The sequence below is a fragment of the Chionomys nivalis genome, chromosome 22 (genome assembly GCF_950005125.1).
Source record: "Chionomys nivalis chromosome 22, mChiNiv1.1, whole genome shotgun sequence".
In the NCBI taxonomy this organism is placed as follows: Eukaryota; Metazoa; Chordata; class Mammalia; order Rodentia; family Cricetidae; genus Chionomys; species Chionomys nivalis.
Genome location: NC_080107.1, coordinates 41,956,454 through 41,974,015, shown reverse-complemented (window position 1 = coordinate 41,974,015; position 17,562 = coordinate 41,956,454). Strand labels below are relative to the sequence as shown.

At 52.9% G+C, this 17,562-nt stretch overlaps 1 protein-coding gene across 1 annotated transcript; it reads right to left on the bottom strand.

The window, feature by feature from the left end:
- On the bottom strand, positions 1-17,184 carry Dbh (dopamine beta-hydroxylase). Its single transcript, XM_057754622.1, has 12 exons — positions 16,834-17,184; positions 14,398-14,544; positions 12,241-12,498; positions 11,331-11,507; positions 10,186-10,288; positions 7,854-8,020; positions 5,177-5,320; positions 4,921-4,959; positions 4,387-4,446; positions 1,752-1,879; positions 1,212-1,371; positions 1-132 (listed from the first exon to the last, which is right to left on the bottom strand). The coding sequence occupies exons 1-12, from the start codon at positions 17,182-17,184 to the stop codon at positions 1-3; spliced, it is 1,866 nt and encodes a 621-aa protein (XP_057610605.1).
- Positions 17,185-17,562: the final 378 nt, after the last annotated feature.

Here is a 17,562-nt window from a genome sequence, read left to right as displayed (position 1 = left end):
TTAGTCTCTGCCCCAGTGGATGCTGACCGTGGTGGAGTTAGTGCAGCTCACAGCCTGGTGGGTGGGGCAGTTCAGGGTGGGTTCTTTCAGTGTGGATGTGATTTCAGGCAGAGGCTTCAGATTCCACTCACCCTGTAAGGAAGGGACCAGAAGGTAAACCGAGGCTGGAGGGACCAGTCAGGGTACTGTCTTCCTAGCTGGTTGGATTCTTGTCCTTAAATTCGTGTATCCCATGCTGAACACTCCCCACCTCCCCCAAGTCACCCTTTAAGGGTTACCACCCGAGGATCCATGTCCCTTTTCCATGCTATTGTGTTCTCTGATCAAGAACCTGGAACCCTCCAGGCTTCTCCACCTCCATGCCCGCCTGTTCACTCAGTTGTATACCTGAGGAAGGGATCAGAATCCAGGGAGGCAGGAAGCAGTGTTAGCTGCTGTCCTCCAGCAAGGCTTTTACAAAAGCTAAGATCCAGCCACATCCCACAGTGCTCCAAACTACTCCGGAGTGAGCAAGCCTCCCCATAGGCTGGGTGTTAGGTTAGTAATGAACCTAGCATCCAAATGCTGCCAGGAAAGGACCGTTCACCCCCCCGCCGCAGTGCCTGCCACCCCTGCCTAATGCAGCAGGCTGGGTCTGCTGACCAGCACTCTGGGCTGGCAGGGCTGGCACTGCCGCTGCTGGCTGGTTCTGCTGGGAAATTAATTAGGTACCTTTGAATCCCAGCAGGACTCAGATAAAGAGGGAGACACTGGGCTGTGGGGCTGTGGGACTGTGGAGCTGCTGTCGCAGAATGCTGGTTTCTTTCCTCCCTTGGCCAGAGCTCTATCTTTATGCCCTGGGCAGATTGCTGGCACTTTCTCACGCCATTCAGATAAGACTGAGGTTAGTCCCCTGTTGCACTGTGCCTAGGAGAAGTGGCCTCCCCTAGTCCACTGTGCCCAGGAGAAGTGGCCTCCTTGTCCTTCCTGGTAGTATTGCTGGCCTGTCCCCTCACCATCCATCTGTCTGTCACTATCTGGTTATTTTTTCACGTGTGGGTACTGCTTGTACGTGGCTCAGGATCCCTTGCCAACCTACCTGGGGTCCTCCTCAGGATCTGGGCAGACCTGGGATTGGAGATTCAGGCAGCAGTGGGACTTGTTGGGTATTGGGTAGGGGATGAGTGAGTGCTGCATTGGTGCTGTGACCCACTGTTCCCCTGCTGTCGTACCTGGAAGCTGACAGCTGAGGTCTTGTTGCAGTGCATGGAGATGGGGGCAAAGCGGTACAGCGCCTTGAGCATTTCACGGTTGTAAGAGTTCCAGGGCACGGAGCTGAACCGCTCGGGGACAGAGGCCTGAGGGCAGGTGCAGACCTCCCCATTGCTGAAACTGGAAGGGAAGGCAGTTACTCAGCTTAAAGACAGAGCAGAGGGTCTCCCCACGGCTGCTCTTGCATCACCTTCCTCTCCAGCCTCGCCTTCTTTATCTACTGCCTAAGACGCTGTCCTGGCTCTGCTTCTGTCTCTGATGTCCCCTTTAGTGGATGACAGTGGCTATTGACAGTCGGGAGAGTGGTGATATCAGCCACAGGCACTCCCAGGGACACATAGGTCTGATGGCAGGCACACTAACCTTCTCCAAGAACTTAGCTTAAATTCCCTCTTTGGCCACCCAATTCTTCTTCCTAAGAAGAGAGAGCTTGGGGCAGGGTGCAGAGATTTTTCAGTGCAGGGTTTCCCAGGGGCAGCAAGCAAGAAGCCGCACATCACCTGTTCACCTGGTCGAAGTATTTCTGGAGGTAGCGGTCATTGACGGCACTCTTGCAGAGCTCCAGATCTGTCTGGGGGTAGTAGTGTACATAATTGACACACATCTCCTCCAAGATTCCAAACCCCCCCTGCAGGCGAGAGAAAACCCCGTCAGCCCTCAGCATGTCACTCAACCGCTGTCCTCCTGTAGCCTTCTCATGGCGACTTGTTACCCAGTGTGCTCATCCGCTTGCAGCAGTGTGGCATCCAAGTCCCCAGGATAGAGCCAGGAGGGAGGTCACCCTCTCGTGGCATCTGCTAGCAGCAGGAGAGACAGACCCAGTGATCGAGCATCAGATGGGTGAGAAGAAAACAGAAACGGAGACAGAGCTTTGCTGTTCTTGCCTTATGGGTTACAACAACCGAGTCTTAGGGGACAGGGGACAAGTCCTGTGGTCTCCAGTGGGAGCTGACCTCCCTTCACCTTGCAGACCTCGCTGGCCACCAGTCACGTTGACACTTCAGTGGCGCTAGGATCTGGAATAGTCTCCAGCCCCTGGGCCACCCATCCACAATATGGGAAGGACTGAGTGAATGACATCTCCAGTTACTTCCTGCTCACAGATGTAGTGAACTGGGCCTGATGGGAGGAGAAAGAATCCTACAATAGGGTTAGGAACCAGGCAGGGAGCCCAGCCAAGACTGTCTCAGCCTCCCTCGAGGATCCTGGCTCTTCGTGAACATGATGTGGGGAGGGAGGTTTTATCTGACTGATCAGAACAGTTGAGGGGAGAAAGGCCTTTGCTGCTTCATGACAGACCACATGGGTGGTATAGAACTCAGCTGGCCCCTCCTTGAGTGCAGAGAGCCTGGGTAGCTCTCTGGAGGTACGGGAGAAGGAAGTTCGCCAATAAGAAGTTGGACTGGCCCCCGTGTGCCATATGGGTCTTCCTGAAGTGATTGCTTGCCCTCAGTGGGCATGAGACACCACCCCCCATCTCCCCTCTCCCACCTAGCTCTGCCACCTCAGAGATCAAGAATGAGAACAGGGCCTGGATTGCTTTCCCCTTCTGTCTCACTTTGGGATGGAAGCTGCATTCAAAGGCCACCACCATCTCTTTAGATCCTCAGGTTGTCACAACCAGGAAGCTCATGTCTGCCTCCTGGGAGCTCCCGTTCCCTCCGATCCCAGATGGAGCCACCTAAGAAGTCACCAGGAGGTATCTCATCTTTTAAGGATCTGAGATCTTAGGTGCTTGCTGGACCACGGCCACGAACATCCTGGGACAAGTGAGGCACTAGTTCTTAGACATGAAGCTGGCAAGACAGGAACACAGCCCTGGCAGAAACACCTGTGGCAGAGCAGGCCTGGGGGCTCCCTTCCACCAACGACTGTCAAGTGCTTCCCCGCCCCCACCCGCAGCAGATGTACCTGCAGGAAGGAGATGATGCCTATGAAAGCGCAGGGGGAAAACGCTTGTCTTTGAGACCGACAGGAAACTAAGATGGATTAAACGTATGGAAAACAACCCCGTCACAGAAGGCTGCGTATCATGCAAATTTGGTGATAGTGATGAGAAATGTCCGGGACAGAGCAAGCGGATCTGTTTGTTGGGCTGGGCGAGGGGATGGGGGGGGGGTGACAGCTGTGGGTTGATGGTGTGCATGGATATGCGCATGTGCTTCCAGGCAACGAGCTGCACACTTCACACACTTCAGCTGTGCGGTGTGTGAATCATCTCACAATAAAGTTATTTAAAGAGCACATGGGAAACAGAACGGGGGACCCTGGACCTTGGCAGAAGGCGTGGGTCACTGTGCAGGCGTTAGTGGGACTAATGGCTGAAAATAGTGGTGGCCCAAGACAGCTGTAGAAAGTGTCCCTCTCCCTGCCCAATGGGTCCCAAATGGATGAGACATTTCCAGCACACCTCACCTTGAAAATAATCCTCCCTTGAGGTGCTCCTCCTCCTTGGACTATCCACAGTCCGGCCAAAAGAAGACCCATGTCACTTCTCTGGAGTGGCCAGCCACACCCACCTGCCTGGTGCTGCCCACATCTCCACCCTGTCATAACTGAACATTGCCCCATTCTGAGAACCGTTATCCTCTGGGGCTTCTGGCACATGCCCCTGTGTAGAGCTCTTTTCCGTCTCTCCCTGGCTCTACCCCTGAGCTCACACCCCTCCTGTCATCTCTGGGTGATGTCCTGGCTCTGGTGAAGTTTCTGTGTCCCTGTCACTTTGCTTCTCCTGTATCAGACGTGACCTGTCTCCCCGGATGGACCTGGAGCTCCATAGTGCTTCTTGGCTCCTTGCCATGCCAGAGAGACACTGAGCACATGGATGCCGATGAGAACTCACTGTAGAGGCTCTGAGAGGAGGCCCTGAGGCCGTACTGACAGTGTCACTTCCTTGGGGGGCCAGTGTAGAGCCCAGCATGCATGCTGCTTGGATAATAAGCACTGGGGATCTGGGGGAGGAGGATTGTGAGAGACAGGGATCCAGAAGCATGGCCTGAGAGTATCTGGTCCGTTTGGGGAATGCAAGAGGAACAGGTGTGCCTCTGGCAGCCTACACTCAACCACAGGAAAGGTGAGAAATCTTTACTCCGATTCTTTTTGGGTGGGGGGGCGGGACAAGTCAGTGTGACTTACCACGGTGGCCAGCTTCCTGCCTTCCGTGTTGTATGTGCAAGAAGTGATGAGTACGTCCCCCTGAAGAGTGAGGCGGCAGACATATTAGCACCTGCCTACTCAGGGCTGACAGGTATGCTCAGCTCATCCTCCTGGTGACCAAGTCACTGGGATGTGTGATCTCCCGCGAGGAACCTAGAACCCTCCCCAATGAGGCTCACATCTAAGTATCCCTGGGGTTTCTCTCTATTAGTGGCTTAGTGGCCTGGCTGACCATATCAGAGTTCCAGCCTCTGCACGGGCAAGGACTGTATCTTGGCACCCCCATCTCTCTCTAGCATTCTCAAGGGGTGAGACTCTTAGGAACTGTAGTTCAGCTGAAGCTAGAAGGCAATGTCCCTTCTGTTCTATGCAGTCCACATGAACTTCACCCAGGCCTGCTATGTCTGCCCAGAGACTCTCTCCTGGCCTGCTTCTTTCCCTCTCTTTCTTTGGGCACGGTGTTCTCCAAATATCCCCGGCCCCAGCAACTGTCCCTGTTGGATATTCACTCACCGGCAAGACAGACACAACCTTCTTCAGCATTCTGATATCCTGGAGTGGGCAAGACAAAGGTGAGAGAGCTGTGGGCCCTCACAGACACCCTGGGTTATCAGTTCTGCCTCAATCCCTCTGGGGAGTGGGGACTAAGTGTCCGCTCCAATCAGACATTGTTGACACCCAGCGGCTTGGCCAGGCTCCCCCACCAAAGGTCAGAGGACAGCCCTGGGAAACGGAAGGTCTGGGAGACTGATGACAGGCAGGTCCCCACCTGGAAGAAGGGGCTGTAGTGGTTGTCTCTGTTCACGATCTCACTCTCTTGGCCACCCCGGGCGAGCACAGTGATCACCTTCCTGCCAGTCAGGTGTGTATGGAGCTGTGAGGCGAAGATGCGGATTCCAGTGTTGGGCAGTGCCTGTGGGAGGGGCAGAGTCAGGCCTAGAGCAGAGCAGCAACCCTTGGCTCGCCAGAACAGTTGCTTTTTCTAGATGGTTCTTACTGATCTCTATTATAAACCTGCCAGAGAGTGGCATTTTGTTTTGGTTTGGTTTTTGTTTTTGTTTTTGTTTTTTTTGAGAAAGGGTTTCTCTGTAGTTTTAGAGCCGGGCATGGAACTAGCTCTTGTAGACCAGGCTGGCCTCGAATTCACAGAGATCCACCTGCCTCTGCCTCCCGAGTGCTGGGATCAAAGGCGCGCACCATCACCGCCTGACGAGAGTGGCTTGTTTAAGAGAGGACTATGGCCAGAAGCCCAAGACTTTGAAGCAACAAGCCCCAACCGGCAGCCAGACATGAATGCATTTAGGGCCAATGACACCCCTGTCCTTGGGCCTCCTTGGGGTGCCTGAAGACTGAATTCTCTTTCTCCTCAGCCAGTAGAGGCTTGTTCCCTGTTGACTGGACAGGACTTCCCTTCTTTGTGGGTTTCCTGTCGGTTATGTGCTGCAATCCTCACCATGTTCAATGCCCCCAGTAGGCCTCGGAGCACCCTGTTCACAAGAGACCACAGTGTCTCTGAGGTCAACGTGACCCTGGTCCAAAGCAATGATGCTCATCACTAAGCCAGTGGGGAAAAGATACCAGCCCTTCTGTGAGAAGCCCTCCTTTCCTCCTCAACACACGAGGACATCTTCCAGCGGTTTTCCTAGTCTGTGCTCATGTCTTTCTATACGAAGTTTGCTCAAATGTATCAAGCATGACGACTCTCCCACCTCTCTGCCGCCCTGCCATGGTCCTCTGCTCCTTTGATGCTGCCAGCCAGAGCTGAAGACCTTGGTGCTGACAGTTGGCAGTGGATGACCCTGTACAGCTGAGCTTTCTACGTCTTTACTTCTGAACCTTTTGTCTTGCTTGTAAGCTACTGGTCCTGCCCTTCACATTGTGGATATCATTATCCTTCTTGCAATGAAAATCAGGGACCTTGGTGACTACATCTGTGACGGCATGTATGCTGGGCCCGGGATCACTAGTACGGAACGCAGGATGCAGGCGTGTGCTGGAATGTGGACACGGGTCTCAGAAGCAAGCATCACCTGTCTGACCTGTCTGTTTTGACTGGGTAGGGAGGTTGATTTCTCATCCTGGTCTCAGGCTAGTCTTTGATTGAGAATAAGAACTGATGTGTCCAGCATTTTAGCCTGAGAACACTGGGTCAAGCTAATACTTGAAAGATCAGGTGCTCGGGTAGGGAGGACCCGAGGACAGGTGTCATCCCGTGAGTACGCTGGGAAGGGGAATTCACTATGAGCTCTGTAACAAAGAAACCTGGCTCCGCGGTGCAGCTTTGGGATCTGTGTCCTCCCTTGGCCGACCTGTGTCTCCCTGTCTGTGATCCAGGCCTAGATACACTTCTGACAAGCCATTGTAAGAAGCGGCAGCCAGCAGAGAACACAAGACACATAGCAGACAGTGAAGTCACATCTGTGATAGTAAAAGAGCTCTAGACAGCAAGGCCCATGGCAGCCGGCCCGAGATCCTTACAAGGGGCAAGAGCAGATGTTGGCAGAAATGAGCAGAGACTACAAACAAGGGAGAGCGACAGGTCTTTGCACTTGCCTGCCTCCCAAACCATGGAGGAACGCCAAAACTTCCTGCCTGTAGTATGAGTGGGGGGGGGGGCATCACAGATAAGACAGTTTAGAGAGGGTTCTATGAGATCCCCACTGGTGGCTGTCCCTACCCTTACTGAGACCTGTGGATCCTCTAGACCTCCCATGGCAGGACACATGGCGTCTCACACTAGATCCATTGCAATTTCTTGCTATGGGAGAGGTGAGCCCAGTTAAGACAGCATCACAGCTGAGTATCAGAGCTCCCTGGCATAGCCTAGGAGCCATGCTTACTTATTGCAGAAGCCAGGGTCCCATCAGCTTTACCCTGCTGTATCACCCTGTACTTGTACAGCCTCAGGGATGCACTAGGCGCTGACTCCTCTAGTCCCTGTCTGGTACTGAAACATGGCATGATGGGGGCTGGGTAGCCTGTAAAAGATGAGTCCCATTTGGAAGTTTTGATACTCCCATAACAAAACCAGTTAATAATGTGCTGTATGGGTTCACTGAAGAGATAGCTCAGCCAGTAAGAATGCTTGCTGCTCTTCCAGAGGACTTGGCTTCCGTTCCCAGTGCCCTGGTCTGGAGGCTCACAACCACCTAACTCCAGCTCCAGGGGATCCACTGCCCTCTTCTGGTCTCTGCAGAGATACACACACACACACACACACACACACACACACACACACACCGCGCTCGCGCACGACATATAATCACACACATAAATACAAACTTTAAAAGTGGCACACGGAAGTGTGGGTGCACAGGCATGGCCCAGTTCTTGCTGGAGATGGGGGTACAGGGACTCAGACAATCTTGATTCCAGGTTAGGGGTCCAAAACATCTCGTGTTGCCCTCCCCTGGTCAGCGCAAGCATCAGGGAACCAATCCACTCACCACCCTGGTGCACTCATCCGTGCAGTAGCCAGTCAAGACAAATGCAGTCTCCTGAGGGGGGATGGCCATCACGGGCGTGTACACCAGGCCCAGCTCCATGATGCCTGCATTGTATTTCCGGAGAGTGGCTGTGTAGTATAGGCGGATGCCAGAGGAGTCGTGCCGGCCTGGGGAAGGGACAGTAGGTAGTGAGCAGCAGCCCCTGAGCCACCCCTTAGGGAACCCTGTGCTTGGTCACACTTTCTGATTCAAGAGAGCAAGAAAGAGTGGAGCCAGAAGCTGCTCTCAGGTCACCTGTCACCTCGATGGGAGTTTTCCATTGTTCCCATCTACAGATGGAGAAACCAAAGCTGGAGGCTGAGTGGAAGACTCCGCCTAAAACCAAAGTTCTGGGAACAGTTGAACTGGGCCCCAAACTCAGAACCAACTGGCTGGGATGCAGGATGTTGCTGGCAGGCTCTGGAAATCTTCTTCTCATTGAATCTGAGGGCACCTCCCTTTTGCTGTCTTCACCTCCCTTCTTCCCCAAGCCAACAACATCCAAACTCAAACAGCCCCTTGTATCTCTGGGCTGATGACATCAGAGGCAAATAATAAAAAGAAGCCGCAATTGGTTAAAATTTAGATGGGGATTAAATAATGAGATAACCGTGGATTTTGATATTAATAGAAAAGCAGCCCGTCTCAGAATTCACCAACTGACAGGCGCACCCTTATATTTGGCAAAAGATCCATAAATACATGCAGACGATGAGGGAAGACAGACTTCCCTGATGCCCAGGGAGTTTTCAAAAATCCATTTGCTCTCCGCTTTTAAATGAGCAATAAATCCCCCAAGGTGCTCAGGCCCCAGCCATCTCACCTCCCCTGCATGCTGTAGATAATTCCTGCAGCAGCCACAGCATTGCTTATACAGCCTGAGGAAAAGTCGCTTGCATCATTAAACTTGCACAGGCAGTGTCCACACCCAGCTGGGAGCGGGGTGCAGGGGCTGCTCCTGTCTTACTATGGCCACTGTCTATGTCTATCAGGCCCTTTCTGCTCCTCACGTGCACAGATGAAGACATGCCTCACTCAAAAGGAAGGAGTGAGGAAGAGGAAGAGGGAGGAGATAGAGGAAGGAAATGGGGACGTTTGATGGTAATTTCTGATGTGGTGTCCTCTGTCAACTCCCTTAATGACCCCCTCAAGCTGCTCACCTTCAGGCATGGGGTGATCTAGCCATAATGATGACTTCCCTTGTCCTTAACTGAGAATAAGCTGTGCCTTCAAGATCCCTACTAAATGCCACCAAAATTCCAATCCCATCACATGGACCCTTTCACGAGTCCTTGCCTTTCCCTTGCATTCAAATATGAACACAGACACACACACAAACACACAAACACACACATAGATGCACACAGACACACACACAGACACACAGATCCACACATACAAACACAAATACACAGACACACAGATACACACAGACACACATATACACAGACACACAGGTACACATATAGGCACACAGATACACACACAGACACATACACATACAGACACACAGATGCACACACAAACACACAGACACACACATAGACGCACACAGACACACACATAGACACACAGATACACACAGACACATATATACTCAGACACATAGACACACAGATACACACACACAGATACACACACGCACACACACACACACCTTGTCTCTCTTCTAGAAGCTCTTTGCAGCGTGGTTGTGTCTAGATTCCCTTGCCAAACAGAGTATTCTCAGGCCCAGCAGGCTGCCCGCTGCTTTTTTCCAACTCCACGCAGGCAGGGGATTAGGAACAGGTGGGCAGGTGTGGCCCTGCCCTGGGCATTTCTAAGCTAACTGGAAGCTTGGGCTGTCTAAACACATGCCATGAACTGGGGAAAGAGCTTGGTCCTGAGCAGTCAGCACCTGGCTGGACTGGCCACGGATCCTTGGCCTTCATGATCTAAGGTCTGCTTAGCAACCCTGGGAGGAGATAGACTTGACATCTTGCCCACCACATGGGGTCTGTGGGGCTCTGTCTTCACTGGGTGTTCAGGAGTTCAACAGCACAGCACCAAGCACTGGCACCAGTGTCTACAGCAGACATCACTAAGTCAACCAGAGCCCTGGCTTGAGGGGCCACCCATAACCCGGCCTGGGAACTCATTAGGTTGCTGACCACAATAACGTAGACAAAGGGTAAAACGCTTGTGTTGTCTCTGGCACGCACATGCCCTGTGTCCTCTCTGTCTGGACAAGCTGCACCCAAGCGTCTCTGAGAAGACGAAGTGGGGTGGGAAGATGCACTCTCCACCCTCTTACCGTGTATGTGCCTTGGATTGTGATAGTGAACTTCCAGTCGGAGATACGGGGAAGAGTTCGGGCCCCCAAAGGCGACACCAGCTTCCTCTGGGTAGTAAAATGCCTGTGTGGGACAGGGGTATAAGACAGAGGTCTTTAGGGGAGCCTGAGCAGAAGCTGGTGATATCAGCAAGCGCCTGGATTAGAAGGAAGCTCTCCTGGAGCTAACAAACTTTGCTGTCACACATAGAGGGCCCTACCAGAAGGGCGCTGAGACTGGACTGAGCTCCTCCCAGATCCTCCGGTCCTGCCCTCACCATCGTCTGGTGTAGGCCAGGGAAAGGGTTGGGTGAGACTCTTGGGCAGAGTCTGCCGACAGCTTGCCCTACCGCAGGAAGATCATGTCGTGCACAGGCCCCAGATCTCTGCAGCAATGGCAGTGCCTGTGAGAGGTATACACTCAAGGTTGCGTGCGTGCGTTTTCCCAAAGGCTGGAAGGAGCCTTTGTGGCTCCGAAGAACAGTGAAGCTCAAGCGTCCTAGAAGCTACTGTGGCTTTTGAGGGCCTTGCACGCCCCCTTTCCATCTTTCTCTTGGGTCCTTTTAGGATGTGGGTGCAGGGAGTTAAAGTCCTGAGGATGTCAAAGGAGGCTTGGGGATGGCGTAATGCTGTCTTAAGTAACTTTAAACTGTCCAATTGACAAGGCCTAGAATCATCCTGAGAGAATATCAGTTGTGGAATTACCTACATCGGATTGGCCTGTGGGCATATCTATGAAGTTTGTCTTGATTCTTACTTAATATAGGAGGGCCAGCCTATTGGCTTGTCTATGAGGTTTGTTTTGATTCTTAATTGACATAGGAGGGTCAAGCCCACTGTGGGCAATGCCATTCCCTGGACTGTGGAAGAAAGCTATCTGAGTATAAACTTGCCTGCAAACCCACTAGTAAACAGTATCCTCCAGGATCCCTGCTATACTTCCTTGGCTATGAGTTCTTCCGTCAGAGGGGATGAACAGAATATCAAGCAGGCCTGCCTTGAGTTCCTGCCTTGACTTCCCTCTATGATGGACTGTGACCCGGCAATGCAAGCCAAGGAGGTTCTTTCCTCCCCTATCCCAGCCACAGAAAGCAAACTAGAGCAGGCAAGTGGCAATATGTACATACCTTGGCCCCCAGGGCCCATGCGGCCAGCACATGGCGACAGTAGTTGAGTTGATTAGGCTTCATTTTGGAGTCACAGGGTGCGTTGAAGCTGGGGATGGTCTTAAACTCAGATGCACATTGGAAGACCTCCATGTGGTGCACCAGGGCCTCATTGCCCTCGGTGACAATAGCCTCATACTGAAGGGGAACAGAACACCCTGAGCCGGGAGCCCAGTACCTGCCCAATCACCACCCCCTCCCTGGACCAGCTGGTTCTCATCTGCTCAGCTCTATATAAATGAGAAGGGTAGGTAAGGCAACTTTAGGTACTGCCAATCCAGAGACAGGAAATTCCAAAACCCATGAAGAGCTCTAGGGAAGGAGGTAGGGACCCACATAGACTACCCCTGGTAAGGTGGAACTAGGAAGGCAGCTGTCCTTGTATTAATGGGGTGACTCTGTGTTCCTGGGAAGCAAGCTCCACTGGGAAGCAAGAGAAGCCTCAAGGTTAAAGCTTGGGACCTCAAGCATAGCTACACAAAATGACTACCCTTTGCTGTGTGACCCTGGGTACTCACAAGACCTTTCTGGGTTATTCTTCCTCTTCTAGAATAGGGACAGTATCTGGCTCTGGGCAGCACTTTGAGGAAGTCCCTAGTTGCAACTTTGGAGCAGTTGCAATGAGCCACTTTAACAGGAAGGGAGGTTGCCAGAAAAACTGACAGCACTTCTAGCCTCAAGGGCAATCTCAGAAATTTAAAAAATAAATATTGCTTTGGTCCAGGCAGGTAAGACAGGAATACAAGGTCCCTGAGGCAGACAGTGACAGGGTCACAGAGGACCAGGGCAATACTGCAGATTCATGCACTAAGAGGACTAAAATAGCTCTTGGGCCCCTGGGGGGAAGCAGAGCAGCTGGACTCCTGCATACCATGATGATGTGGTGTCGAGAGAAGTTTGTGGGCAGCTTAGTGACATAGCACCAGTATGTGGTCTCATTGTCAGGGATGACAACGTTAGTGGTCCGGATCTCCATGGTCTGTACATCCGCAGGCATGTCTGGAGTGGGGACCTCAGTCCTTAGAAGCTGCACACGCTGCAATCCCGTATGCAGGCCTGAGGTGTTGATGGCCTCCAGCGACTGGAATGGCCCCTCCAGAATCCCATACACGAGGTGGACAGTGTCATCCTGTAGCCCAGACAGAACCACTCAGAGCCAGCAGAAGCTCAGCCATGAGTGAAGGGAACCATGCCCCTGCCCATCTATTCCTACCACTCTCTGTCACTTTGAAGCTCTGCCTGGCCCCAGGCTGCTTCTGGAATCCTGTCTCTGCCCGTCAAACACTTTTTCATCTTTCTCACACACTCTTTGCTTTTGCTTAGCATCCATTCATGCATCCAACCTCTGGGCCCTGATGTGAGGCAGGCTGGAACACTTACTTCCTCTATGAATGAACGTCAGGGTGACTGGGGGCAGGGAAGAGGTATTTCTTCTAGTTGGTTCAACACCTAAGGTGGGGGGGGGGGTCAGTGACCACTTTGGGAGTGAAAAAACCAGTTTGGGGAGCCTAGAGTTTGGCAGTGAACTGTGTGACTTAGTTCCCCCAACACTCAGGAGCTAGACAAGGTCTGTAGGATATTACCTTGCTGGAGGGCCCACCCAGACTACATAGATGGAGCTGGCTTGGTTGCTATGGATGGAGACTGGCAGCTTTGGGTGGACACATTGCTGGAAACGCCTGTAGCTGCTTTCTGGGTACTAATGGATGCACATTCGTAGTGGGCAACCAATGTGCTCCGGTTGGTAGGATCCCCATGGTCTGCTCTTGGAGAGGGCACCATGCAAGTTCTATGTAGAAGTCTCTGTCCCCAGAACATGCAAACATCAGCCTGCTTATAGCGTATTCTTGAAGGTTTTCTGACTGCTCTAGCCTTGCCTGTGGGAGGGTGGGGACCCAGATGACCCATTTCCAATGGCCTTGCTCTAGCCTCTTTGTGCCAAGAGCTCGTAGGTTAGTCTAGCCTTTCCCTGGCCTCAGTTCCTCATCTGTTTCCATGGATTCCGGATTTGTCTGTTTGATGTCCATTAATCAATCACAGATCTAAGCAAACGGCCAAAGTACTTACTTCATTCCTGAGATCCAGCCTTAGAATGGGTATATACCACTTCCCAAATTCTGTAGCCCAGGTAAGTCCAAATCACTAACCAACTATTTTTTCAAACCTCTGCTCCGAGCTAGCATCTCCCCTGCCCTAAATTGCCTCAGGGCCAGGAAGGGCAAACAAAGAGCTCTCTGTAACCTGGAAGGGTCACAACTATCCAGTCTGGTGTTTCCCAGGACCCTCCTAGCCTTTGCCCAGTAAAACACATTCCCAGGGGTCTGCCCTTGCTTCTACCCAGTAATTGAGCCTAGCGCTTCCCACGTGCTGTGGGGGCCTTTCCCTGGGACTGTGAGTAGTGAGTCTCTTCCCGTGGCACCAGCATCTCCACTCTGTCTCTCGGCCATAAATTAAGACAGGAGCACAAACTGCCAGCCCCTGCCAGTGTGGTCAGGAAAGATTAACCACGATAACAAGAATGCCAGGGTCCCATCAGGGGAAAGATGGACTGGCTTTTCCTAACTGAGGACCAGATAAGAAGCCCAGGTGTTTTGGCCTTCCATGTTGGGAATCCAGTTGTTCCTGGTCTTATTTTATAGACAGCAGACTGAAGTTTCGGGAGAAAGGGACTGGTCCTGAGCTTTACAGCAAGTTAGCAATGGGGTGGAGTAGAGATCCAGGTATGCTGGGCTCTGTACAGTGTTCTACTGACACGGTGATGGGATCCAGCTAGAACTACATCCCAGAGCAAGAGGGTTCTGAACACCACTCACATTTGGAAAGAACATTGACTACATGTCCGCAGGGGGCTGCTTCTTCGGAGACTCATGCTGCTGGCAGAGCTACAGCCTCTCAAAACAGCTTCCATAGGCCTAGTGGGCTTTCTTTCCCTGTGTGTAGGCCCCACCTCGGGCTTTTCAAGGTGGGAGAACCCTGTAGGATGCAGGGACGATTCAGGCAAACTGTGCTCCTGGACTGGACAGCCTACCTCAATGAGGTAATCCTTGGGGTCACAGGTGACAAAGGGCCTCTTGAAGAGCAAGGACAGGCCATCAGGGGTTCTCTGCACCTGGAGCAGCTGGTAGTCCTGCTGGGCGTCCAGATGGAGCTGCCCCTTCTGGTCACTCCAGGCATCCTGCAGAGACAGGCTCAGGGTCCGAGCAGGAAGAGGCACATGCACGGTACAGTATAGGTGCTCTTCTTCAGTAGAGATCACTTCCATACTCCTCGTGAGTCACCAGCTCCGTGGGAACACCCAGTGGGGCTAGGGAGCTGCTGAACCTCACTCCTGTCGGATCTTAACTGTTTCATTCCTTTTCTATGTTGGGGTTCAAACCCAGGGCCGGGTGTATGTATGCCAGGTGATCAGTCCACCCTTTAACCATGTTTCCTAGCCCCCATATTACCCACGTTGCCCACCCTGTCTGAAGCTGCAGCCTGATCTAGTTTCCTTCCGATCTGTCACACATGTGCCTAAGAATTCCAGGGACAGTCAGACATAACTGATTCTCAGGCTTTAAAGGGACATGTGCAGAACTGTACAGCACTGTTAAGGTGGCCCAGGCTCCTGACAGGAGTGCACACCAGGGTTAGAAATTTGAGGCTAGAGCCCTGAACCCAGACTGATGATGATGAAGCCAGAGTGGAAAGAGGCAGGCCAGCATTTAACGCGGCACTCACTCCCAGGTACCGACCACACACTTGCATAACATTGAGAGCAAATGCTGCCTTAAGTACTGCTCCCTGGGCATCTCTTACTTCACTCTAGTGCCAGCCTTGCCTGGAGAGAGTAAACTGAGGCCTGGGCTGGGGAGGCTGCCCTAGCCACACTTGGCAGCTGAAATATTTCTCCGGGGTATTTCCTAGAGCCTAGATCGCTGGTCCAGGCTCCCTGCCTTCCCCTGCAGGGATCCCGGCCAGTGAAAGGGAGGCAGGCTGTGGGATGGCACCCAGTGAGCGGGCCTCCCTCTGGGCTCATGAACTCCATGGGTCTCTGCTGTGAGGATTGTTTGGACTGTTTCTCTTTAGTCCTACCTCCAGGGCTAGCATAACAGCTCAAGGAAAGCAAAGGCAAGGAGTTGACAAAAATTTTCCCCCGAGGACAACAGTGTGGTCCTCCTGCTGGGTACCCTGCCGATTTGCAGTAGAACCAGACAGGCAGCTGGGAGTTTAGAGTGTGCTCCTGAGAATACCGTTGCCCAAGGAGCCCCAATTCCCAAATCTGACGTTTGTGTTCAAGGGAATTTGCTGAGCAAATGAACCTGGCAGGCAAGGGTGGAAAAGTGAGACACCAGGCTCCCAGAACTGTGGGAGCTGCAGCCTGTGAAGTTGTCTGGAAAAGGGGAAAGGAGAAGCAAAGCCCTCTGGGACCCAGGAAGCCTCTTCTGTGACTCCAGAGTCACTGTACGGTCACCTCCTATCACCCTGCCTGACGGCTCTGAGCATAGGACTCTATGGAACAGGCAGAGTGGCTGCCCCGCTTGGGTCAAGAAGGCATCTCCTGGTCAGGTGTAGTAATTCATGTGTAATCCCAACTTTGGGGAAGCAGAGCAGGAGGACTAACACAGATTAGTAAGGCTAGCCTGTTATGAAGAAGGTACATCCCGGTTTGATAAGGGAAATCTCCAATCATCCTTTTCCTGTGGGTGTAGAGTTGAATTCCATCCCCAAAGAGACTGTGATGGTCAGTCCCCCCTGCAGAGGAAGGGCAAGCAGGGACCCAGAGGATGTCTGTGGGGGCTCTTCTCCCTCTGCTGACCCCTGTAGCTTGATGGTGTCCCTGAAGGCTGCTCCAGCATATAGGAGACTTCCTTTGCCATCCTTGCAGGCAGGCATTCAGATAGATTTTGACTAGAAGGAACAAGATACCTCCTCTTGGCCTAGGCTCAGCTTGCGTGGTGAGGGTGGAGCTGTCCTACACCTGAGCGTGCTGTATCTGCATTCTACCGCTGTGGAGTATAGCACAGAAGGCCTGTGTGTTCTGTGCCCCACGTTAGCATGCGTTCTGCCTGCTCTACTAAACCCCATGCTACCACCTGGCCCACAGCAGGTGTGCGTGTACTGGCAGTGTGGCATGGAACTGCTATTTGCAAAACTGGTGGATAAGGAGGGTCTGTGCTCACATGATGGGGGGTGCTGCCTGGCATGTGGGACCTCCATATGTGCTTATCCTTCTTGGGATTGCTGCGTTCATATTTGGAGGTGCAGTCAAGGACTGTAGGAAGAACCCCCCCCCCCAGCATTTCATCATCTAATAAGTGCGTCTCTGATGCTGACGGGGGTACACAGGCTTAATTCAGATCAGTGATACCATGCACAGAAGCATGCAAGCTTCCACTGTGGGTTGTGGCACACGGCTGTGTGAAGATAGCCAGCAAGGGGGTATGGGCACGAGGGCGGGATAGCAAGGTGGGAGAGGACTCACCGCAAAGTAGGACCTGTTCCCATCAGTCCAGAGGATGATGAGGTCAGCATTCTCCATCTCACCTCGGTCTGACATTCCAAACAGAACCCCAGCCCTCAGCCCTCGCACCTCCAGCTGGAAGTGGATGATCTCCTGGTCGTAGCTGATGTTCCATGAGAGCTCTAGGATCCCGTCGGGGTCCAGGGGGATGTGGTAGGGGAAGGGGTGCTCCGGAGGCTCAGAGCTCTGCAGTGCAGCCACCAGGATAACCAGGAAGATGGCCACAGCCGTACTATACATGGAAGCAGCCTCACGGACACTGGGGCTGGGAAGGCTGCTCCAGCAGCGCTGGTGTGTGCGGTGAGCCGGCATGACTAGGGTGAGTGCGCCAGCCCCACCGGGGCATTTATGCCTGTCCGGTGGGGTTGGGCCAGGCTGCACCTAATCACATTTGTCTGGTGGGGAATTCAATTGTCCTGGTGGCCCTCCCACCAGCCCGTGCCCTGGGGCAAACACTTTGCTCCCATCCTCCCCTAATTGGCCCTAATGACACATGGACATCATCAGGACAATCAAAGCAGAACAGCTGATGTCCTCCAACAACGCTCTGACGCCTATTGGAAACAGTTACTCTGCAGCCATCGGTCCTACGGATGCCTCCAGCCAGACCCCAGTGGCTGCCTCACAGGCAGCCAGGTGCCGGTCCCCCTATACATGATCCACCTGAGATCTGAGGGTCTCTTTTCCAGG